Consider the following 24,002-nt stretch of genomic DNA (forward strand, 5'->3'; position numbering starts at 1 on the left):
GTTGCGTTAAGTGGTGTGAAGATGGATCGAGATAAGATTGTAAGTTGGTGTGAACTGGAGGAGGTACCGGTGAATCATGTGTGTGTGTTAAGTGGGGTGGATTATCGCATTTTGGCAGAGGTACTGGTGCGAGGGTTGAGTCTGATTAAAGGTATCGGGCAGGTAGAACTTGTAGCTAGAAGGGGTGGGAAAGAACTGGAGGCTAGCTGGATGTTGGTGCGGACAAGTGCCGACGTCATGACTTTAGAACTACCAGCGACAGTCCACGTTCCGGGGGAGGCGGGGCCGTGGGGTCTCCACACCCTCCCCCAGGACGCAAGTGAGGAGGTGCCGGAGGATGAGGAGCTAGATGAGGCCCCCTGCCGGGTGCCCGTAGCCAGGGGTGGAGGTGTGGAGTGGGAAGGTTTGGGCAGGCCCCACCCCCATGGGCTTGATGAGACTGCCGAGTTAACGGCTGCCATTACCTCCCTGGCGAGAAGGGTTGAGGGGCACTGCCCAAAGCTGAGAATTTTCTCGGGAGCCAGGCCCACCCTGGAAGGGGAGGATGAGTATGATACCTGGGTTGAAGATACATCCCAATTGTTAGAGGTGTGGCCAGTTTCTGATGAGGAAAACAGACAGCAATTGGTGGAAAGCTTAAGTGGCGGGGTGGCCCGTGTGGTCCTCGATCTGAGAGCGGCACGCCCCTTGGCTTCCCTATCAGAGTGTTTAGACGCTTTGGAGGAAGTGTTTGGACTGTCAGGGGATCCCTGGTGGCATTTAGCGGAGTTTCAACGGATGGGGCAGAGAAGAGGGGAAAAGCTCTCAGACTATGTGTTCAGGCTGGAAGGAAAGCTTACGGGGTTGCTGCGACGAGGGGTAGTGAGGGAGGACGAAGTGGCGAAGTTAAGGATGAGCCAGATATGTAGCGGTTCCCGGGAGGATGACAGGGTGGCTTGGAGTGTACGGCAGTCATTTAAGCGGAGCCCCCCTCCATCATTCGGACAGCTGATTAAAGAGGTACGGGCCGAGGAGAGTGCTTTGGGTCGACCAGGGGGCTCGGACCCTCAGGGACGGTCTTCAGCGGTTCAGGAGGTGGTAGCCGGGGTGAGACCAGAGAAATCCAAGGGGTCCCCGGGGGGCCGTATCGGGAGGAGAGAGGCGGCGAGTAGTGGGTGCTATAACTGTGGGAGAGAGGGGCATTTCCGCCGGGAATGTGAGTGGCCGGGGGCGTGCTACCGCTGTGGGGAAGCTGGCCACTTGCGGAAGGATTGTGAGAGACGAGATGCCCCGACGGGGGAGGGCCCCCGGGCCATCAAGAAGGGAGAGGTGTCGGGGAACTTAGGAGAGGCTCAGTGAGGGAACGGATTGGAGTCTCGGGAGGAACACATTCCCAGGAAACCGCTATGGAACCCCAGAAAGAACAAGCCCAAATTCCTGATGGACTGGTGGGACCCCGTTCCAGCGTGTCCCTACGGATAGAGGGAACCTTTGCGAAAGCCATCCTTGACACTGGGTCGCAGGTTACCTTACTGTACCGGTCGTTCTACCACAAATATCTGAAACACTTGGCAGTAACTCCGTTTAACGCATTGGAGATTTGGGGCATAAGTGATGGTGATTACCTGTACGATGTATACTTGTCAGTGAGATTGGAATTTTCGGAGGGAGATGTGGGAGTATCAGAAGGCTTTGAGACGCTGGTGTTGGTTTGTCCGGACCCGGTGGAGACCGGTGGTGCTGCCCTGCTGGTGGGGACTAACTCCCCTCTGGTGCGACGGCTCTTGGGAGCCTGTAAGAAGAATGAGGGGGAGAACTTTCTGGAGACCCTCTCGGTACACCCTGTGTTCCGAACGGTGTACGAAGGAGTGAGTGACCCCCAGGGGCTGGATCCTGAGTGCAAACGAGGACGGTGTGGTGCACTCAGGCGAGGCCTAAGGTGATACGGCCAGGGGAGGCAGCATTAGTGATGGGGACCCCCAGATTCCCCGGATTACCGCCGGGCGAGGCCCTGCTAGTAGACGCCCCCGACGACCTGGAAAGGGAGTCCCGGTTCCCGGCTGGGGCTCTGGTGAGACCTGAATTGCAGAGGCCCTCAGCTGTACAGGCACGGTGGATGGGGGTGATGGTAAGGAACATAACAGAGAGGGAGATCACCCTTAAGCGCGGGATGCCCCTCGCGCACTTGTTCCCGGTGACGGTGATGTCCAGTACCCCCGTGAAGCCCACTGGAGGGAAACTATTGGGAAATGGGGGGGCGGCTGACTGAGGAGGCCTTTAATTTTGAAAACTCCCCTGTACCCAGCGTATAAGAGCAGGCTGGTGGAGAAGATGCTGAAGTTAAGGGGTGTCTTTTCTCAGGACGAGTTTGATGTAGGATGTTCCAAGAACACTCGGCACACTATTCGGGTAACAAATGACACTCCGTTTAGGGAGAGGTCGCAGCGGTTGGCCCCAGCAGATGTGGAGGATGTGCGGCAGTTGAAAGACGCAGGGATTACTGCGGAGTCTCGAAGCCCCTATGCGTCCCCCATAGTGGTGGCAAGGAAGAAAAATGGGAAGGTACGCATAGGACCCCGAACCGCCGCACTGTTCCCAACCAATATACGGTCCCGAGGGTGGAAGATGCCTTGGCCTGTCTGAGTGGTGCACAGTGGTTCAGTGTATTGGATTTGTGGAGTGGGTATTACCAGATTCCGATGAGCGAGACTGATAAGGAGAAGACAGCCTTTATCTGCCCCCTGGGGTTTTTCCAGTTTGAACGAATGCCCCAAGGCATCTCGGGGGCCCCAGCCACCTTCCAGCGGCTCATGGAGCGGACAGTGGGGGACATGAACCTGCTGGAGGTATTGGTGTACCTGGACGATCTGATAGTGTTTGGATCTACGTTGGAGGAACATGAGGAGCGGCTGCTGAAGGTGCTGAGTCGGCTGAAGGAGGAAGGATTAAAACTTTCCCTGGATAAATGTCAGTCCTGCAAGACGTCGGTCAGTTATGTCGGGCACATAATCTCGCGAAATGGAGTGGCCACCGATCCGGGTAAGATAGCCGCAGTCACCACCTGGCCGAGACCTCAGAAGGTGAGCGCCTTACGCTCGTTTTTGGGGTTTTGCGGATATTACCGGTGATTCGTGAAAGGATATGCGAAAATGAGTCATCCATTGAACCAGCTGCTGTGTGGCTATCCACCTGTGAGGAGGAGGAGGAAGGGAGAACGAGGGTCGGAGGTAGGAGGGTACTTGAACCCGGGAGAGCCTTTTGGATTGAGGTGGGATGCTCAATGTGAAGAGGCGTTCCAATCTCTTAAAAAGGGCACTGACACAGGCCCCAGTGTTGGCTATTGCTGATCCCTGGAAGCCGTATGTTCTACACACTGATGCCAGTCACGACGGTCTGGGGGCTGTTCTGTACCAGGAACAGGGAAACGGATTGAGGCCGGTGGCGTTTGTCAATCGGAGTTTGTCGCCATCTGAGAGAAACTATCCCACTCACAAGCTGGAGTTCTTGGCGTTGAAATGGGCGGTGGTGGACAAGTTGAGTGACTAACTATATGGGGCCCAGTTTGAGGTGAGAACTGAGAACAACCCCCTCACTTATATCCTGACCTCGGCGAAGCTGGACGCTACTGGGCACCGGTGGTTAGCAGACTTGTCTGCCTATGAGTTCAGCCTGAAGTACCGCCCGGGGAGTCGGAACATCGATGCAGATGCCCTGTCTCGTCGGGCGCACGACGAGTCGGGCACGGCTGAGGAGTGGAAGAGTGTCCCCGCCCAGGGAGTAAAGGCCATGTGTCAAGTTGGGAGCGACGGGGAAGTAGGAGCACAGATGGGAACGGATCGGGCAGTAGATCAACTGGGGGCTGACGATGACGCGCTACCCACTGTTTACTGTAATGTGACTGCTCTGAGGAACAGGCAGCTGCCGGAATTGAGTCCCTAGGAAGTGGAGGCAGCTCAGCGTGATGACCCAAGCATTGGCACTATCTGGTATGTGGTTAGCCAGGGTGATATGGGGCAGGTGGAGAAGGCGAAACATGCCTCCGTTCCCCTACTACTGAAGGAGTGGCCCCGGTTGAAGCTGAAGAACCACGTCCTGTACCAGGTCACGTCACCTCCGGACCACCCCCGGCGCTGGCAGCTGGTCATGCCTGAGAAGTATCGGAAGACTGTGCTCTAGGCTCTACATGATGATTCCGGGCACTTAGGGGTAGAGAAGACCTATGGATTAGTCAAGGACCGGTTTTACTGGCCCCAGATGAGGGGGGAGGTGGAAGAATACTGTAAGACCTGTAGCCGTTGCGTCAGGAGGAAGACCTTGCCTGCGCAGGCGGCCCCTCTGTCCCACTTGCAGAGTGCGGGACCCCTGGACCTGGTATGTATGGATTTCCTGTCTATTGAGCCAGACACCAGCAATACCGCGAATGTCTTGATCCTCACGGATCACTACACTAGATATGCGCAGGCTTTTCCTACTAAGGATCAGAAAGCGACTACAGTGGCGAAGGTGTTATGAGAGAAGTACTTTGTTCATTATGGCCTTCCCCAGCGGATCCACAGTGATCAGGGACGGGACTTCGAGAGCAGGCTTATACATGAATTGCTGGATATGTTTGGGGTTGAAAAGTCCAGAGCCACCCCCTATCACCCGCAGGGTGATCCTCAGCCCGAGAGGTTTAACCGGACCCTGCTGGACATGCTCAGCACTTTGGAGATCGGACAGAAGAGTAAGTGGAGTCGGCACATCGCCCATTTGGTTCACTGTTACAATTGTACTCGCAATGATGCTACGGGGTACTCGCCCTACTATCTGATGTTCGGACGGGAAGCGAGGTTGCCCATTGATCTGTGTTTTGGGACTGAAGCGGGAGAAATACCTTCGAAGCCATGTCTGACGTACGTGTCCGATATGAGGAGAGAGTTGAAAAGGGCGTACGAGTTGGCTGAGGCGGCAGCCACCAAGCAGAACCAGCGGAATAAAAGGAGGTATGATCAGAAGGTAAAGTTCGTCCAGCTATTGCCGGGAGACTGAGTCCTTATCCGGAATTTAGGACTACAGGGTAAGCACAAGTTGGCGGACCGTTGGGCACCCACCCCCTATGTGGTGGAGAGTCAGATGCCGAATCTCCCGGTTTACCGGGTGAGACCTGAGGGCAGGCAGGGGCCTGTCAAGGTACTCCATCGGAACCACCTGTTGCCTCTGGGTCGAGAGGTGAAGATGGACCCAGAGCCCGAATGGGAGGTTACTCCTATTACGAGGACTATGCGAGGGCGCGGGGCGAGGGAAGAGCCCACTGCAAAGAAAATGGGGCCGGTCCCCACCTCGAGAAGGGATACGTCATCGGAAGATGATGATTCGGACGTGTGGTACCTGCTTCCGTTCGCTGATTCCCCAGTGCTGGGAGAAGAGACTCTTGGCCCTTCCATCACTGAGTCAGGGGAACCGAGGGAGGGTGTTGCAGAGCCGCCTGTATTACAGCCGGGATTGGGGGAGTAGAGGGAGGAGCCAGAACCTGAGGCAGGGGGCTCACAGGGGCTGAGGGGTCCTGGTGAGGGGGAGGGTCCGACAGATAGGCCCGAGGGGTCAACTGGGGTGTCTGAACAGGGAGAGTCCGCAGAGGAAGTACAGAGGCCTCAGAGGAGTAGGCATCCCCCGGAAAGACTAACTTATACAGCGCCAGGAGAGCAGGGTGTGATCTCTACTGCCCTGCAAAGTTATGTCACTGCTTTATGCACCTGGGTTGGGTTTTGTGTTTTACAAGGAGTACTGGTGAACTCTGTTAACGTCATGAGGGCATGACTTTTTGTGGTGGGGGGAGAGTGTACGGGGTCTTTCTTTTGTTACATTTAAAATGGCGACTTTGTTATGTTAATCTGGGGAATGCGGCTTTGTTGTGCTTTAATGCTGAAGAGAGTTTGCGCTAGCAGTTTGTTTTACCTTAAAGTAGATAACCGCCTTCTGTTAGCCAATGGGTGGTTACGTATCGTTTTGTTTTCGGATACCATGCTGTATGATATGACTGTGGACGAAGTTCTGGCGGGGAGTCGGAGGAGAGACGGGGAGGACGGCGGAGAGACGGGGAGGACGGTGGAGAGACGGGGAGTCGGAGGGGAGACGGAGAGTCGGAGGAGAGACGGGGAGACGGAGGAGAGACGGGGAGTTGGAGGGGAGACTGGGAGTCGGAGGAGAGACAAGGAGGACGGTGGACGGGGTTTTTGGCGGGGAGTCGGAGGAGAGACTGGGAGTCGGAGGAGAGACGAGGAGGGCGGTGGCGAGACGGGGAGACGGAGGAGAGACGGGGAGGACGGCGGAGAGACGGGGAGTCGGAGGGGAGACTGGGAGTCGGAGGAGAGACAAGGAGGACGGTGGACGGGGTTTTTGGCGGGCAGTCGGAGGAGAGACGAGGAGGGCGGTGGCGAGACGGGGAGTCGGAGGAGAGACGGGGAGGACGGCGGAGAGACGGGGAGTCGGAGGAGAGACGGGGAGGGCGGCAGATGGGGTTTTTGGGGGGAGTCGGAGGAGAGACGGGGAGTCGAAGGAGAGACGGAGAGTCGGAGGAGAGACGGGGAGTCGGAGGAGAGACGGGGAGGACCGCGGACATGCGGAGAGGCTCCAGTCGATCACTCAGGGTGGTCCCGAGCCGTGAGTCGACAGAATTCGGGTGGTCGTTCAGAATCGATTGAGCTCCAACGGTAGCGCGCGAAGAACTTGGACTTGGATAAGTGTTGGTGCCTTTTTTTTTCATTACTTTCCTCTCTGTATCAAATTCCTATTAATGTCATAGAATTAGTAATATCTATAAAGTGTATTTGTTAAAATTTACTGGCTGTGCTGGCTGATGATTGATGTTTGTGATTAATTCGGGCGGCGACTGACCCTGAGGGGAGTGTTGAGGCAGGTGCTGGGCGGGATTTCCCCTAGGCATACACGAGCCAATATAACGGAACCTTACACTGGTAATCCAAGCGGCACACACAAAATGCTGGACAGGAACCCCATGTTACACTCAGCAGGCCAGGCAGCATCTATGGAAAGGAGTACAGTGGACGTTTCGGGCCAAGACCCTTCCTCAGGACTGGAGAAAAAAAGATTTTTTTTTGGATCTTTTTGGCTTTCCACGTGCCCATGGATCACCTAGACAATACAAATACCTATGTCGTTGACTGTAGCTCAGCGTTTAACACCTTCATTCCTACTGTAGTGTTTGCAAAGCTACAGAACCTGGGCCTCTGTATCTCCATGTGCAATTGGATCCTTAACATTCTATCCAGAAGACCACAATCTGTGCGGATTGGTAATAACATCTCCACCTTGCTGACGATCAACACTGGCACATCTTGGGGATGTGTGTTTAGTCCACTGCTGTACTCTCTCTATACCCGTGACTGTGTGGCTAGGCTTAGCTCAAATGCCATCTATAAATTTGCTGATGATACAACCATTTTTGTTGTCAAAATCTCAGATGGCGATGAGAGGGCGTACCGGAGCAAGATATATTAGCTAGTTGAGTGGTATCACAGCAACAACCTGGCACTCATTGTCACTAAGTCTAAAGAACTGATTGTGGACTTCAGAAAGGACAAGACAAAGGAACACACAGCAATCCTCATAGAGGGATCAGAAGTAAAGAGACTAAGCAATTCCAAGTTTCTGGGTATCAGCATCTCTGAGGATCTAACCTTGTCCTAACATATAGGTGCAGCTATAAAGAAGGCAAGACAGCAGCTGTATTTCATTAGGAGTTTCAGGAATTTGGTTTATCACTTGAAACACTTGAAAACTTCTACAGATGTACCATGGAGAGCATTCTGACTGGCTGCATCATCGTCTGGTATAGGGGGACTACTGCACAGGATTGGAGTAAGCTGCAGAGAGTGGTAAAATTAGTCAACTCCATCATGGGCCTCCATAGTATCCAGGACATCTTCAAGGAGCGGTGCCTCAGAAAGGCAGCGTCCATCATTAAGGACCCCCACCACCCAGGGCATGCCCTTTTCTCACTGTTACCATCAGGGAGGAGGTATAGAAGTCTGAAGGCAATTCAGGAACAGCCTCTTCTCCTCTGCCATCGGATTTCTGAATGGACATTAGTACCCATGAACACAACCTCACTACTTTTTAAAATTTCTGTTTTTGTGCTACTTATTTTACTTTAACAATTTAATATACATATATATTTACAGTAATTCTGGTTTTTTTGTATTTATCATCTATTGCATTGTACTGCTGCTGCAAAGTTAACAAATTTCACAACACATGCCGGCGATTTGAAACCAGAATAAAATATTAACTTTGAGGGCTCAGGGTGGCGTAGCAGTCAGTATAATCAGCACCAGCTATAAGATCGGGGTTCAATTGCCACTGCAGTCAGTAAGGGGTTTGTACGTTCTCCCCATGACTATGTGGGTTTCCTCCAGGTGCTAAGGTTTCCTCCCACAGTCCAAGGACATGCAGGTTAGGATGAGTGAGTTCTAGACACGCTACGTTGGTACTGGAAGTGTGGTAACACTTTGTGGGCTGTCCACAGCACAATCCTTGCTGATTTGATTAGATGAGGAACAACATATTCACTATTTGTTTCAATTTACATGTGAGAAATACCGCTATTCTTTATATTTTCTCTCTCCCTCTCCCCTCTCCCGCTCCCTCCTGAGGAGGGAGTTCAGAGTGTGGTACAAGTGGAAGTGATGGACGTGTTTGTTCAACATTGAAGAGAAGTTTGGATCAGTACATGGACGGAGGAGTATGGAGGGCTACGGTCCAGGTGCAGGTCGATGGGACTAGGCACGGACTAGATGGGCCAAAGGGCATGTTTTGTGTTATAACCGTTGCGTTCTCTCTCTCTCTCTCTAGACTGTGATAAGCTGAGGGAAGATGGCTCTCGTAGTTCGCAATATTACTCCCAGGCCCCACTGTTCTCCTCAACATCATCTCATCTGTCTGGAAATCATCTGGATGAGGAGGAGGACCACGACCAAGTGGTGAGGCTGCTTTGAAATCTTCCCAGTGTTTTCCCTTGCTTTCTTTCTGTGTCTTTCCTGAACATGATGCAGGATATTGCATCACAGCAACAGTAGGTACGGTGAAGGTAAGAGTTGCTGTTACGTAGCTCCGATCCGACCCTTCCAGAAACGGCTGCAGTTCCAGTGAAGTGAAGTCACAGATCTACATTTTATCGGTGGGGGGGGGGGGGAGACGCACAGTTGTGTCGCAGTTGCGCTTTGCTTTACAGCATCAGTGACTGGAGTTCAATTCTCGCCGCTGTCTGTAAGGTGTCTGTACGTTCTCCCTGTGACCGCGTGAGTTTTCTCCGGGTGCTCTGGTTTCCTCCCACATTCCAGAGATGTACCGGTTAGCAGGTTAACTGGTCACATGGGTGTAATTGAGTGGCTCGTTGGGTGAAAGAGCTGGTAACCATGCTGGATCACTGAACAGAATTGAATAGATTGACTGATTTATTTGGAGATACTGTCCAGAACAGACCCTTACGGCCCAGCTGCCCACCTATTTAACCCTAGCCTATCACGGGGCAATTTACAATGACCAATTAACCTACTAACCAGTACTTCTTTAGAGGAAACCGGAACGCCTGGAGAAAACCCACACGATCATACAAACTCCTTGTAGACGGTGGTGGGATTGAACTCGGAACTCTGACGCCCCGAGCTCTAATACCACCGTGGTAACCACTGGTACCATGGCAGATGTCACACAAACCGCCCAGAGGGCAAGCTCCCACAAACAGGGGGTGATAATCAGTCGCCCAGCATGGGAGCTGGCCCTTTGGCCCATCTAACCCGTGCTCGACTGTTAGTCTGACCAGTCCCATTGACCTGCACCTGGCTAGACCCCTCCCATCTAAGCTTGTCCTAATGGTCACATGACCTTTATTCCTCTAAACTTTCCCTGGGAATGCTCCAGATGCATAGGCAGTGTGTTGTCCTACTGATCGTCTGTTTGGAGATAAATATTGGCCAGGACACTGTGGAAAATCCTCTGCTCCTCCCTCAGTTACTCAACAGTCTGGTGCTCCCTCACACAGTCACTGAACAGTCTGGTGCTCCCTCACACGGTCACTGAACAGTCTGGTGCTCCCCCACAGGGTTCACTGAACAGTCTGGTGCTCCCCCACACGGTCACTGAACAGTCTGGTGCTCCCCCACACGGTCACTGAACAGTCTGGTGCACCCCCACACGGTCACTGAACACCCCCACACGGTCACTGAACAGTCTGGTGCACCCCCACACGGTCACTGAACAGTCTGGTGCTCCCCCACACGGTCACTGAACAGTCTGGTGCTCCCCCACACGGTCACTGAACAGTCTGGTGCACCCCCACACGGTCACTGAACAGTCTGGTGCTCCCCCACACGGTCACTGAACAGTGTGGTGCTCCCCCACACGGTCACTGAACAGTCTGGTGCTCCCCCACACGGTCACTGAACAGTCTGGTGCTCCCCCACACGGTCACTGCACAGTCTGGTGCTCCCCCACACGGTCACTGAACAGTCTGGTGCTCCCCCACACGGTCACTGAACAGTCTGGTGCTCCCCCACACGGTCACTGAACAGTCTGGTGCTCCCTGACACAATTACGGAACTGGGTATGGAGCTCCTTCATATTGCTACAGAATAATTTGGTGCTCCCTCACACAGTTACTGAATGGGGTCTGGAGCTCCCTCACACTGTTAGAAAACCGTCTGGGGTTACATCACTGTTACAGAGATGTCTGTAGGACTCCCTCACACTGTGACATTACTGGCTAATAGGGTTGCCTCACACTCATCACTTCAGAGAATTTATAAGTTCAAAATGACTTTACACTGGTAATTTTAGAACTAAACCACATAGCAGGTTGTTAATGGAGTCTTTCACTGACTTGTTTAACGATGACTGTTTTGCCTGTCACTGTTGTTCCTTACTCCCTTGTTTAGTCACTTTATTGCATTCTTTTTCTCTGTTCTGCTCTTTCACTCCAGCGGTTTAGCCCCTTAAACTACCTCACTCAGGCTTGCATTAGCCTCTGCTGTCATTTGACTTCATGGAACCACCAGGTACACACACGCTGCCTAGCACGTGTGACAAAGTGCTTCGCTTGCCAGCCCCAGCTTTGCCTGCAGTGTGGCCCCCGCCCTCGGCCCAACCCCAGACACTAATACACCAGATTTCTTTTCCTGACACTTGTCCTCTGCTTTCTTTCAACCCCTGCACAGAAGCTCAATGCCTTAACCTCTCCGAACCAAGTGAAGTTGGCATTTCCTTCCTGCCAGGTTGCTGTGCAACCATTAGTTGCTTGGCTTAGTGTGAAACCTTGCTCGCCAAGTGCTGCCCAAGCCCCGGCTGTTGCTTTTACTCCTTGCTTTAATGCCCTGTTCTCTCAACAGCACCCCCCACCTCCCCGCACCATCGTGGGTTGGGATTCCAGAGCTCCGGCAGGGGGACATTTCACTTCACCTTGTCTAACACAAGTGCATGCCCTCTTGCAAGTGTTGGTTAAACCTTGTAAGATGTGTGCACCTAGCTATGCTTGGTTGTGATCAGGAGTAGGGTTGCCAACTTTCTCACTCCCAAATAAGGGACAAAAGTAGCAGTCAAATACAGGACACTTGTGTTTACCCCGAGAAAGACTACCATGAAGCCTTGCGTGGGTACCTGCGTGCATATGCATGACGTGCGCATGTGTGTACGTGCCCATTTTGTTTCTATAAATCGGTTTTTGGCGATTCTGTTCAGTGAAACTACACTGTACATAAATTATTTCTACTTTATATAGGCTATGTATTTATCATAGCATTCCTGCTTTTACTATATGTTAGTGTTATCTTAGATTTTATGTGTTGTTTCGTATTATTTGGTAGGTTATTTTTTGCGTCTGGGAACGCTCAACAATTTTCCCATATAAATTAATGGTAATTGCTTCTTCGCTTTACGCCATTTTGGCACGAAAGGTTTCAAAGGAACACTTTACCTTAGTGGGGTAAATACGGGACAAGGGCTGTCCAAAATGGGACAAACCAATTTAGCACAGTATACGGGATGTCCCAGCAAATACAGGACAGTTGGCAACCCTAATCAGGAGGTAGGCAGTGCTGTGGCCCACTGTCTCCATGACAACCAGCAAATACTTATCTTGACTTCTGGTCCTTGGTCTTCGACACTTTGGTGATTCAAATGCTTCCTCAATACTTTTTAAATGTTATGGGAGTTTCTGCCCCATCCACCTTGAGAAGTGGGATTGATATAGATGGGTACTTGATGGTTGGTGTGGACAGGCTGGGCTATTGGGCCTAGTTCTCAGCTGTATGGCTCAGGCAGTGTATTGCAAACTCTATCAACCTGTTGTTCTTTAGAACCCCTCTGAACCTGTTGCGTCTCATGCCCTCTGCCACGGAGAAGATTGTCCTACAGACTGCGCCCCTCAAGTTTGCTCCAAAGCCCATAGTTTTTTTTTGTGAGGGAATCCAACAATAGTTCTGTTTTTTTTTAGTTTTCCATTCCCTGCACTCCTTCGACCCTGTCCTCGGTGATGGATGGTTTGTTGTGTTGGATGCGGTATGACACCGAGAGGCTACATCAACCATTTACAGTCCCAGTGCAGACATAATCGGGTGCCCAGAGAATTAGATGGTTTAGGCTGCACTTAATATCTGTATCGTTTAGCTTTATGGCTGGTCTCAAGCTGCATAAAAACAGTTGTGTGCAATTCAGTACACCATCAGGCCCACAGCTCTCAAATAAAAAAGTATCTTTTTTTTTACAAGGATATTGCCAGGACTGAGTTATAGGAAAAGTTTGAATAGGTTCAGACTTTATTCCCTGGAGCAGGGGTAGGCAACCTTAAGCACAGATGATTTTCTACCATGTGTTATTCATTAATTTGAGACAAAACATAACTAGATGTATTTAAATGGATAATTCCCATATTTCAAGTTTTTTATGGCGTTTATCTGGTCCACCGTCTGCTCATTAATACGCAATCTGGCCCACAGTGGCAAAAAGGTTGTCGACCCCTGCCCTAGAGTGTAGGAGAATGAGGGGAGGTTTGATAGAGATATACAAAGCTATGAGGGGTATAGATAGGGTAAATGCAAGTGGGCTTTTTCCAGTGAGATTGGGTGAGACTTGACCTAGAGGTCATAGGTTTGAGGTGAAAGGTGAAATATCTCAGAGGAACCTGAGGGGGAACTTCACTCAGAGGGTAGTGCGAAACGAGCAGGAGTGGTGGATGCAATTAAAAGAAATTCAGTGTGGGTTGATGGGACTAGACATGGAGTAGATGGGCTGAAGGGCCTGTTTCTGTGCTGTAGAGCTGTATGACTATGTTCGTGGTCTTCTGCTGCTGTAGACCATCCACTTCAGTCTGTACTCGCTCCGTCACTGGACGTCTGGACTAATGGACACGCCTTGGATCTGGATGATCAGGCTTGTCCGTGACAGTTCAGCTAATGGCAGGGTACACTGGGCTGAGGCTGCACTTGGGACACTCTCTACAATTTTGGTCACCCGGTCGTAGAAGGCCTGGTTAAACTGGACATAGTGCTGAAAAGATTTATGAGGATGTTGTGAGGATTAGTAGACCTGAATTATAGGGAGAGGTTGTCTACGTACCTTGCAACAGAGAAGATTGAGGGCCCACCTCATAGAAACATTTAAAATTATGAGAGGCAGAGGCAGAGTCTAGAAGAAGATGGCGACAGCAAACAATATGACCAAGTGCGACATTCTCCAGACAGTTAACAAAAGCACTTCTTTCCCTTCTTTTATGCTTTCTTTTACTTTCAAATGTGGTTTTGGTGGTGTGTTTCTCAGGCCAATTGAGCAATCTGGCTCTTTGCTGTCGATGAGGGTGTTTTGAGCAAAGCGTGCGGTTTGGAGGCGCAGCGCGAGCGCATGATTGACTCCATTTCTGGCTGATTAAAGTGCCGAGGAAGATTGAAGTCATGGAGGCGAGTGCGGAGAAACGAGCTGGTGTTCAGTGCTGTCTACCAGCCTGTTACACACTGCTGCCAGAGGGAGGTGTCTGCATGTGTCGGTCTCTCTCTCTCTCCCCACCTCTCTCTCGCTGCTCCCGAAGGAAGGACCCTGCATTTGGATGGTCTCTCTCTCTCTCTCTCTCTCTCGATGCTGTCGAAAGATTGTGCGGGAGTTCTGGGTCTTGGCTTCTCACCTCCATTCTAACAACTTCCTGCTCTCTCTCTCTCTCTCTCTCTCTCTCTCTCTCTCTCTCTCGAGGCTGTTGAAGGATTGTGCAGGAGTTCTGGGCAAGGTTTAATCAACGCTGTTTGTGGATTGGACTCTGTAGTTCACGTTATGATGTGTTTCTGGTTTCCAGTTGCTCCTTTTTTGTTGCCAGTTTGGGCAATTTTGAATCAGGACGGCCTGGAGATAATGAACACTTTGTATTCTGTGTTTCTGGCTCATTTTTTTTGTTGTCGTTTGTGTGATATGTTTTTATTTTGTGCGTGGGGGGGTTAACGTTCTTCTTTGAACGGGTGCCATGGTTTTCTTTGTTTTGTGGCTGTTTGTGGGGAGGATGAAACGACCTTGTACATCCATTCAATAAATGTTCTTTCAATCTTTGATAAGGTGTACGGGATTCACGTAGGGTAGAGGGGTCCAAAACTAGGGGTGTGGATTCAGGATGAGAGGGGGAAAGATTTAAAGGGCAGCTTTTTCACACAAAGGGTGGTGAGTATACCAGAACGAGCTGCCAGAGGAAGTGGTTGAAGCAGTTACAACTGTATCATTTACAATGCACATGGAGGGGATTAGAGCGATGTGGGTGGAATGCAGGAAATTGGGACTAGCTGGTTGGGGACTGCAATCAATTTCAAGTTTATTATCATCTGACTATCCAGCCAAACAAAATGACGTTCCCCTGGGCCATGGTGCACCCACAAATCACATATCACACACACAGCACGTAAAACAAAACATTACCATCAATAAGTTAAAATGTAATTCAAAAATGGATGTAGTGCACAGCACCGGTAAACAGCATGCTGGCTTGATGAAACCTCGGTGCTGACAAGGTATGCATTAGTCTCACAGCCCGAGGGGAGAAGCTGTTACCCAGTCTGACAGTCCTAGTCCTGATGATCCCGTACCTCCTTCCTGACAGTAGTGGGTCAAAGACATTGTGGGATGGGTGGTAGGGATCCTCAACTATGCTTCAGGCCTTTCTTCTACAACGATGCCAGTAAATGTCACAAATGGGGGAGTGGGAAGACCTTGGTGATCCTCTGCGTGGTTTTCACTGTCCTCTGTAGCGTCTTGTGGTCTGATACCCTGCAGCTTCCGTACCACACAGTGATGCATCCAGACAGGACACTCTCGATGTGCTCCTGTAGGAAGTTGTTAGAATGGAGGTGGGAAGCCTTGCACGCCTGAATCTCCTCAGAACGTGTAGAATCTGCTGTGCCTTCCTGACTAGTGAGGAGGTGTTGTGGGTCCAGGTTGGACCGTCCATTATGTGCACAGCAAGGAGCTTTGTGCTCTTCGCTCACTCCACAGCAGAGCCAGTGATGTGCAACAGACAGAGGTCAACCTTTATCTTGCTGAAGTCCAGAATCATCTCTCGATCAGTCCTCATCACACACAAACTGCTGGAGGAATTCAGCAAGTCAGGAAGCATCTATGGAGGAGAATAAAAAGTTGACTCTTTATTCCCTTCTGTATTGGCTGGATAGACTTGCGGAGTTCTTCCAGAATTTTGTGTGTGTGTGTATGTGTGTTGCTCAAGATTTCCAGGATCTGCAGAATCTCTTGTGTGTCTGTTGGGGTCGAAGGGTGTGTAATCCATGCTGAATTGTTCTACAACTCTGTAGAGAAGATTAGGCAACATCTGTAGATCAGATGCTGGGGGAGAACATCGATAGGGGAAGATCAGAGGAGATAAAAGATATGTGGAATGTTATTCTAGGAAAGGCGGTTCAACTAAAAGTGTATTCTGGAGTCGAAACAATTGGATATGTTTCTGGGACATTACACTTAAAAGCAGTGCTTGACCACATATGGGACTTTGAGGACATTTCTTCATACCAAGGGAGATGGAGATGTGGAACGCTGCCCACAAACAGGCAACCGAAAGGCCTAGCACTACATCGTCTGTGATGGGAGTATGATTTTCGCTGCCGTCTGTTCTCCCGGTGACTGCGTGGGTTTCTGCTCTCCACCCGCATTCCTCGGGCTTACAGGTTGGGGTTGGGGTTAGGGTTGGTGGGTTGTGGGCAGTGGAAGCATGCCAGCACTTGCAGGCTGCCCCCAGCACAAGCTGGGATTGTGATGGTCGTTGATGCAAACGACAGAATTCACTGCGTGTTTCAGTGTACACGTAAGAAGTAAAGCTGATCCCGGTCTTTCTTTGGACCATGTTTTCGAGGTTATGAGGGAAGGCAGGCAGATGAAAGACGGTTTGGTTTAGTCATACAATGTAGAACAGATTGCAGGGGCTGAATATCCTCCTCGTTATCCCAATTAGGACTGGCATGTGGTGGCAGAGTTTTAGTTTCCTGCTCCGAATAATTTTTATTTGTGCGTGTTCTTTGTGAAGCCCACAGTGTCATCGCTGGACGAGGAAAAGCTGTTCCATTCGAGGAGATCGAAAACCCCAGTTCCCAAAGACCTCTCTGAGATTGACATCCAGACGAACTGGACCAAGGCCCTCCCACTGCCCACTCCGGAGGAGAGGATGCGCCAACAAGCACAGGCAATCCAGACGGACGTTGTCCCAATAAATGTAACAGGTATACAACAGGGTAAAAGAAAGGTGGTGGGGGTTGTGGGTGGTGGTTAAGGCTAGAAGGGTGATTGGCTCTTGCTGATGGCTCTGGGTCTGTCCTCACTGGAGTTTCGAAGAATGAAAGTGGATCTCATTGAAACCTATTGAATATTGAAAGGCCTCAATAGAGTGGATGTGGAGAGGATGTTTCCTATAGTGGGCACAGCCTCAGAAGGATATCCCTTTAGAACAGAGATGAGGAGAAATTTCTTTAGCCAGAGTGGTGAATCTGTGGAATTTGTTGCCACAGATGGCTGTGGAGGCCAAGTCATTGTGTATTTAAAGCAGAGGTTGATTAGTTCTTGATTAGTCAGGGCGTCAAAGGTTTTGGGGAGAAGGTAGGAGAGGGATAATAGATCAGCCATGATAGAATGGTGGAGCAGACTCGATGGGCCAAATGGCCTAATTCTGTCTCGTGGTAGTAGTGGCTTCCTCAGCCAGTTGAGAAGGCCTTGAGTGGACTGCCAGAGTTAGAAGGTGTTCTAGGGGGGAAGACAGGTTCATAGTGCGGGTGTGTGCAGTAACAGTTCCTCTGCTGCTTTCTATCAGGAGAGAGCTTTGATCGCCAGGCCAGCTGCAGGCGATCTCTTGTGCACTCCAACAGCCCCCTGAGACGCACGACGAAAATCAAGCGGAGAAGGACCATCACTGGCCTGCCTGAGGCCGTCCAGAAGGAACTAGGTATGGCTGCTAAAAATTGTATTTGTAGCCTTGCCCTGCTTTCCTCTCACCTGTGGCCATGAGTGTACATTTGTACTAACCGGTAATTTGCATCTCACCCCCACCCTCTCTCCCTCTCCAACACAATCTGAGAGCAGGCAGCAAGATGGCCCAGAGTCCAGAGTTGCCTCATTTGGGACATGCAGAGGAACTCAGAAGGTCGGGCAGCAGCCGTGGAAACGAACAGTCAACGTTTCGGGCCGAGACCCTTTGTCAGGACTCATGAGTCATGACAAAGGGTCTTAGCCTGAAACGTTGTCTGTTCGTTTCCACGGATGCTGCCCGATCTGCTGAGTTCCTCCAGCGTGTTGTGCGTATTGCTTTGACCCCAGCATCTGCAGATTATTTTGTGCCTCATTTGGGAAAAGCCTTGATAGAGTGGATGTGGAGAGGATGTTTTTAATAGTGTGGGAGTGTAGGACCAGAGGGCACATCCTCAGAATAGAAGGACGTCTCTCAGAATGGAGATGAAGAGGGTGGTGAAACTGTGGAATTCAGTGTCACACTGGAGACCAAGTCATTGGGTATATTTAAAATGGAGGTTGATACGCTCGTGACCAACAAGGGCATCTAAGATTACAGGAGAAGGCAGGAGAACAGGGTTGAAGGGGAAAATAAATCAAATAAATGGAATGGCAGAGCTGACTCGATGGGCTGAATGGCCTAATTCTGCTCCTGTGTCTTCTGGAAAGGATGTGGCTGAGAATAATTCAAGCTCTCTGCATCTTCCAGGAGTGTATCTTTGGCTTAAACTGAAGCAAGAGAGCAGTGAGGAAAGCCCCCCTCGTTCCCTGTCCTTGGATCTGTCCAGCACGGAGCTGTGAGCCACAGCTTGCTTGTGAAACAGTTGCCTCCCAGTGTCCCTGGCTCTTTCAATCCCATCCACAGCAAAGAAAGTGTCATTCACACAGTGCCCCTCAGGAACCGCCAAAGCACTATGTTGTTCCTTTCCGTGCTTTGTGGCACATCGGGTGGAAACCTTATCGTTTCTTTAGCATCTTCATCTATTTTCTACGAGGCCGAGTTGCTAACTTGATGCACAATCCAGCACGGATGGAAAGCGTGCAAAGGGCCGGCCGGATTTGAACCGCGACCACTCCTGTCGAAGTCTGGTGCGGATGCAACTGCACCATCAGCCAGCGAGAAAGCACTTTATAACCAACGAAATATTTTGATAGTTCATTCATTGTCGTAATTTAGGAAACACAGCAATTGATATTCAAGCAGCAAGTTCCCTCAGTGTGATATTAATGAGATGGTTGATGAGGAATAAACCCTTTGTAGATAACACCCAGTCGAAATTGTGCCTCAGCATTTCTTACATCCCTCTCTGTGTCCCATTCTAAAATTCACTACGTTCAATGGTGTTGGTGTCAGCCTGGATGTCTGGAGTGAGACTAGAACCCGCTATCTTCTGTCTCAGAAACTCACGTTGAGGTAGCAGCGCAGAATGTGTTGGGACATCACCAGGTGGTGAATGCAGCTTTATACATGGACAGGCATAGTAATTCTTCAGCTTTGATGAATAAGTAAGTCAGAAAGCAGGGGAAACAGGCCCTTCAGCCCATCTAGTCTATACCAACCATCACCTGCGGGCTGGGAATGGAAAGTTAAAGTCAATTTTATTGTAATAGGCCCAAGCACACTTACGCACAGGTGCAGTAATGAACTTTCAGCAGCATCACAGACACAGAGCGTCAGCTAGGTAGCATTCACAAGAAAATCTGAATCAGTAATAAGTGAGACACAGTTTTCACAAGAAAGAACACAATTAGAACAAATAAGACTTCGAATTTAGTGCTAAACTGTACTGAGGAGGATTCAAGAACTGAAGGGTGGAAGGGAAGTATAGTAGCTGCTCCTGAACCTGCTGGTGTGAGACTTTGGGCTTCTGAACATCCTGCCGGATGACATCTGTGAGTTGATGGTGTGGCCCGGACTGTGGAGATCCTTGATAATGGATGCTGCCCTCCGCGAGGCAGAACCTCCAGAACTTACTAACCATGTTCGGGGTGGGGGGGAGAGCCCATTACAGACCAGATGGGATTAGTTTAAATTTTCATTGCGTTTGTGGGGCAAAGGGCCTGTTCTTTTGCTGTATTCTCCACATTGATTCTGGTACTGAGTTTTTATAGAGATTTTCTCTGTGCAAAGTCCACTCTGTCTTTTTCTGCCGACAAGTGGTTGCAGACTAGTGATTGTGCTTGATGCTGGCAGGAACCGGGACGACTCCAGCCAGAGACTCCTGCACCACCCTGCCGGGCCAGTTTTCCACCCTGAGCCGACTGGAGAGCCACAGGCCGAGCCGGGCTCGCTCGAACACCAGGGACTCCTCCTGCCAGACGGAAGAGGTGAAGGTGGTGCCGCCTTCCGTCCGCCGGATCCGGGCGCAGAAGGGTCAGGGGATCGCAGCGCAGCTTTCTGGCTCCTCGGGCGACGTGTCAGCGGCCGGTGGCTCCCGGGCCCAGCTGGAGACGCGCTCCCACAGCCTGCCGAGGAGGCACGGGGCCCGGGTCTCGCTGCACCCACCGGGGGAGTGCGACCCGCTGTTCGGGCCCGGGACGCAGCAGATCAGGGGTCCTCAGGAGGCGCGGGTCGCCTCGCCCGTTGCCCTGCGCTCCGAGACCGCGGCCGAGGAGGTGCCGGCGGACCTCCAGGAGCACCACTGCTCCTCCAGCGGCAACTGGAGCGGCAGCAGTGGCGGTGACTCGGCTCGACAGTCCCCGGTCTCGGACACCCCGCCAGGGCCGCCTCCTTCCCCCTCCCTCTCCGCTGCCTGCCTGGCCCCCGTCCCGCGCCCGGAGAGCCGCGAGCGTACCCTGTCACGCAGTATCTCGCTGAGGAAGACCAAGAAGCCGCCGCTCCCCCCGACACGCACGGACTCCCTGCGCCGCCGGCCCAAGGGGGGTGGGGACACGGTGCTCAGCCCGTCGCTGATCGCCAGTCTGCAACGCTCGCTGGAAAGTGGGGGCGGACTGGGCCACCAGGAGGCTCCCGGCCTCCCTGCCGGGACCTCAGCCTGCGGCGGCAGGGAGCCCGACCCCTGGTTTGTCCGTAGCTGCAGTCAGAGCAGCAGCAACAGCAGCGGCCGCTCGACGGGCGGCAGCCGGGCCTACTCCACACCGTCGCAGAGCGAGACCAGCAGCCTGCGTTCCGACGGCCCCGACACCTGGGCCTGCAACGGTGCCGAGGCCGAGGGCTGGCGGGCTGGCGGCGTGGCCTGGGAGCCGGCCTCCCGGCCCCAGGGCGGCCGCTCACCCGACCGGGGGCTGGGCCTCACCTCGCCCTCTAGCGGCTACTCCAGCCAGTGCAACACGCCGACCGGCGCCGGCCCCTCGCACCGGGCCTCGCCCCGGCCTGCCAAGCCCAAGGTGCCCGAGCGCAAGTCCTCCCTCCGCTCCTCGCTCTCCGCTTCCTCCTCCTCCGCCTCGCTGTCCTCCAGTGCCTCTGAGTCGCGGCTCCCGCCCCCAGCTGGTCCTGCTGACCCTCAGCCCTGTGCTGGGGGCCCTCTGCCTGCCTTACCCTACCCTGTTCCCCCACTGCACTTGCTGTCCCCTCCTGGAGCCCATAGACTAGTTTCAAATCCTCCCACTCGGTCTCGACCTGCTTCCCCCCCTCCCAATGCCCCTGTGCTGCTGTCACCTCCTCCCACCTTCCTCCTGCCAACGTCAGCCCCCCCCACTATCTGTCGAATCACTTCCCCCCCTCCTCCTCCTCACGTGCTTGCTTCAGTGCCTCCCACGTCACCCCCTCCGCCTCCTCCTCTTCCGCAAGCACCCCCTGAATTGTCCACATCACCCCCTCTCCCTCCTCCCCCTCCTCCTGGGCCAGCTCCTCCCAATCTCCCTCTGCCCTCGCCGCCGCCTCCAACTCTTTTCGTGACCCCGCCCTGCACCTTCCCTCAGCCCACATCGCTCCCTCCGGCCCCTCCTCTGCCCACGTCACCCCCTCCGGCCCCTCCTCTGCCCACGTCACCCCCTCCCGCCGCTACCCTCCCTGCCCCGCCCCCGCTGGATCCGAAGGCACTCCGCAGCCAGGGGAATCCTCCACGCTCCCCGCTCCTTCCCAGCGCGGATGGTTCCAAGGCCCCTGTGGGCCCGCCCCTCGTCACGGCTGAGGCCTTGCGCTCAGTGCAGCTGAGGAAAGCGAAGTCCGAGCCCCCGAGGGCGGTCACGCAGCGACCCTCGTCCCCTCGCGGTCCCGTCGGGCACCCTCATCACGCCAGAGGAGAGGCCACCCCCAGCGCTGCACCGGTGAGTTCAAAGAGCGTCAGTGAGTCCGCGACTACAGCCACGATCAGTGGGGAGCTTCTGTTAACGTCCACGCGGGAACCGCTGCCCTGTGGCCGCAGCCCCACTGACCAGGGCAGCGGTGCAGACGGCCGGACTGACTGGGTACAGGCACCAGAACAAACACTGACACCCGAGAAGTCCAAACCGCCCAGCAGGACCCCTCCTCCCATTGCCAGAAAGCCCAAGCTCACTCTCCCAGTCCCGCCCTCGCATTGGGACCTCAGCGCGCATGACAGGCGGCCACCAGAAACGGGCCACAGCCCGGCAGAGGCTGATGGGATCGGTGGGGAGCAGGAGGGGAAGGGCACTGCCCCGGCCGGCAGAGCGGGGGACCACGCGTGCACAGTCGATCAGAGGCCCGAGGAAAGCCAGAGAGACCCTGGAACCCAAGAAAAACAGGCCCCAGGATCCTCCCCGACATGGGATCATCTGGATGAAGACAGTAACACAGCTTGCAAAGAAAATGAAACCGGTGAGATGTGGAAAAAGATTATCTTTCTCTTCTTTGTCTCTGCACATTGTCTCTCGTTCTGCATTTCCCCAGTCACCTCTTCCTCTGTCTTCTGACTGCTTTCTAGTCTTCCAAATACTTACCACCCCATCCTCCTCCCTACCCCAACTCACTTCCCATCCCCCCAGCCAACCCCTCCCCATCCCCCCACCTCCACCCCTCCCTACCCATCTCTCCCTCCACAACCCCCTTGCCCCACCTTCCCTTCCCATCCCCCACCCCGCTCCTCCCTCCCCGTCTCCCCTCCCCTTCTCCCCATCTCCCACACCCAACCCTCCCTATCTCCCCTTCCCATCACCCCCTCCCCTTCTCCCCATCACCCCCTCCCTCCCTCCTCATCTCCCCTCCCCTTCTCCCCAACTCCCCTCCATCCCTCCCCATCTCCCCTCCATCCCTCCCATCTCCCCCTCCCCACCCTGCCCATCTCCCCTCCCCTTCTCCCTATCTCCCCCTCCCCTTCTCCTGATCTCCCCTCCTCCCTCCCTCCCTATCTCTCCCTCCCTTCCCTCCCCATCTCTCCCTCCCTATCTCCCACTCCCTCCCATCTCCCCTTCCCTCCCCATCTCCCACCTCCCTTCCCTCCTCCTCTCCCTTCCCTCCTCCTCTCCCTTCCCATCTCACACATCAAACTCTGATCAGCATAGGGTGCTTTGGGGTTGAGGAGTGAGGGAGTAACAGAGTGCCATACCAGACAGACCGGGGTATGTGTACCTTTCAGTAACTGGTGTTTACCCTGTTGACATTTGACAGATGACGTGTTTGAAGAGAGTTCCAGCAGTTTAGGAGACTACAGTGAAGAGATAAGCACCCCAAGCCGGCCGAGAACCACAGAGGACTTATTTGCTGCAATACACAGGTACGTAGTTCAGGCCCTTCAGCCCTGATGTGATCTCAACCCACTCCAAGTTTAATCTGACCTATCCCTCCATACAGATTTAACCCATCCCTCCATTTTTCTTTCACCCCTGTGCCTACCGAAGAACGTCTGAAACGTTCCCCATGCCTACGCCTCTATCAGCAGTCCTGGCAGCGCGTTCCATGCACCCACCACCTACATTGGGATGGCGGGACGAGTGAGACAAAGGAGGGGGTCAGAATGAGAGCGGGTGGTGATAGAGGGAGCGACCCGCTGCCTTTTGCTCGCCAGCACCGGTCACAGAAAGGCGCCTGTTTTTATGCCTTTCTCTCAGTGACCCGGGTGGAGAGGTTCTCACAGGAATATACAGGTGGATGAAGGGAAAGTAGAATCTGAGACTAGAAGAGAGATAAAGAGAGAGAGATTAGAAGAGTGAGAGAGAGATTGGGGAAAGGGAGAGAGATTAGGGGAGTGAGAGATTCAGAGAGAGAAATATTAGGAGAGAGTTTGGGAGAGAGAGATTAAGACAGAAAGATGTTAGGAGAGAGATTAAGAGAGAAATACAGTATTAGGAGAGAGATTAGGAGAGCAAGAGAGAAAGACTGCAGATGCTGGAGTGGGAGCAACGTGCAATCTGCTGGAAGGACGCAGCGTGTTGAGCAATATCTGTGCCGAGGAGGAATTGTGGACATTTCCAGTGGAGCCTTGTGTAAGCAGAGCTTTGATGATTTCTTTCCTGACATAGATGCTGCTCGGCTGCAGTTCTCAAAGCAATTTGTTTGTTGCTAGAGGGGGAGAGAGAGTAGGAAATCACTGAGAATTTGATGTTTTCTGTACACATCCCCCTGTCCCTCAACCCTGTCATTC

At 52.8% G+C, this 24,002-nt stretch overlaps 1 protein-coding gene across 7 annotated transcripts in view; it reads left to right on the forward strand.

Moving 5' to 3' along the window:
• Positions 1-24,002, forward strand: part of LOC140201535 (NHS-like protein 1) — a 291,096-nt gene that overhangs the window by 262,720 nt on the left and 4,374 nt on the right. For 6 of the 7 annotated variants that reach the window (XM_072265795.1, XM_072265800.1, XM_072265798.1 and 3 more), the window contains 5 exons: positions 8,830-8,957; positions 16,529-16,721; positions 17,306-17,437; positions 19,694-22,240; positions 23,030-23,135. In XM_072265795.1, the coding sequence (XP_072121896.1) occupies positions 8,830-8,957; positions 16,529-16,721; positions 17,306-17,437; positions 19,694-22,240; positions 23,030-23,135 (3,106 nt within the window). The remainder of the gene's footprint in view (positions 1-8,829; positions 8,958-16,528; positions 16,722-17,305; positions 17,438-19,693; positions 22,241-23,029; positions 23,136-24,002) is intronic. The other variant, XM_072265796.1, reaches the window with a different exon arrangement.

This window comes from Mobula birostris, chromosome 8, assembly GCF_030028105.1.
Source record: "Mobula birostris isolate sMobBir1 chromosome 8, sMobBir1.hap1, whole genome shotgun sequence".
In the NCBI taxonomy this organism is placed as follows: Eukaryota; Metazoa; Chordata; class Chondrichthyes; order Myliobatiformes; family Myliobatidae; genus Mobula; species Mobula birostris.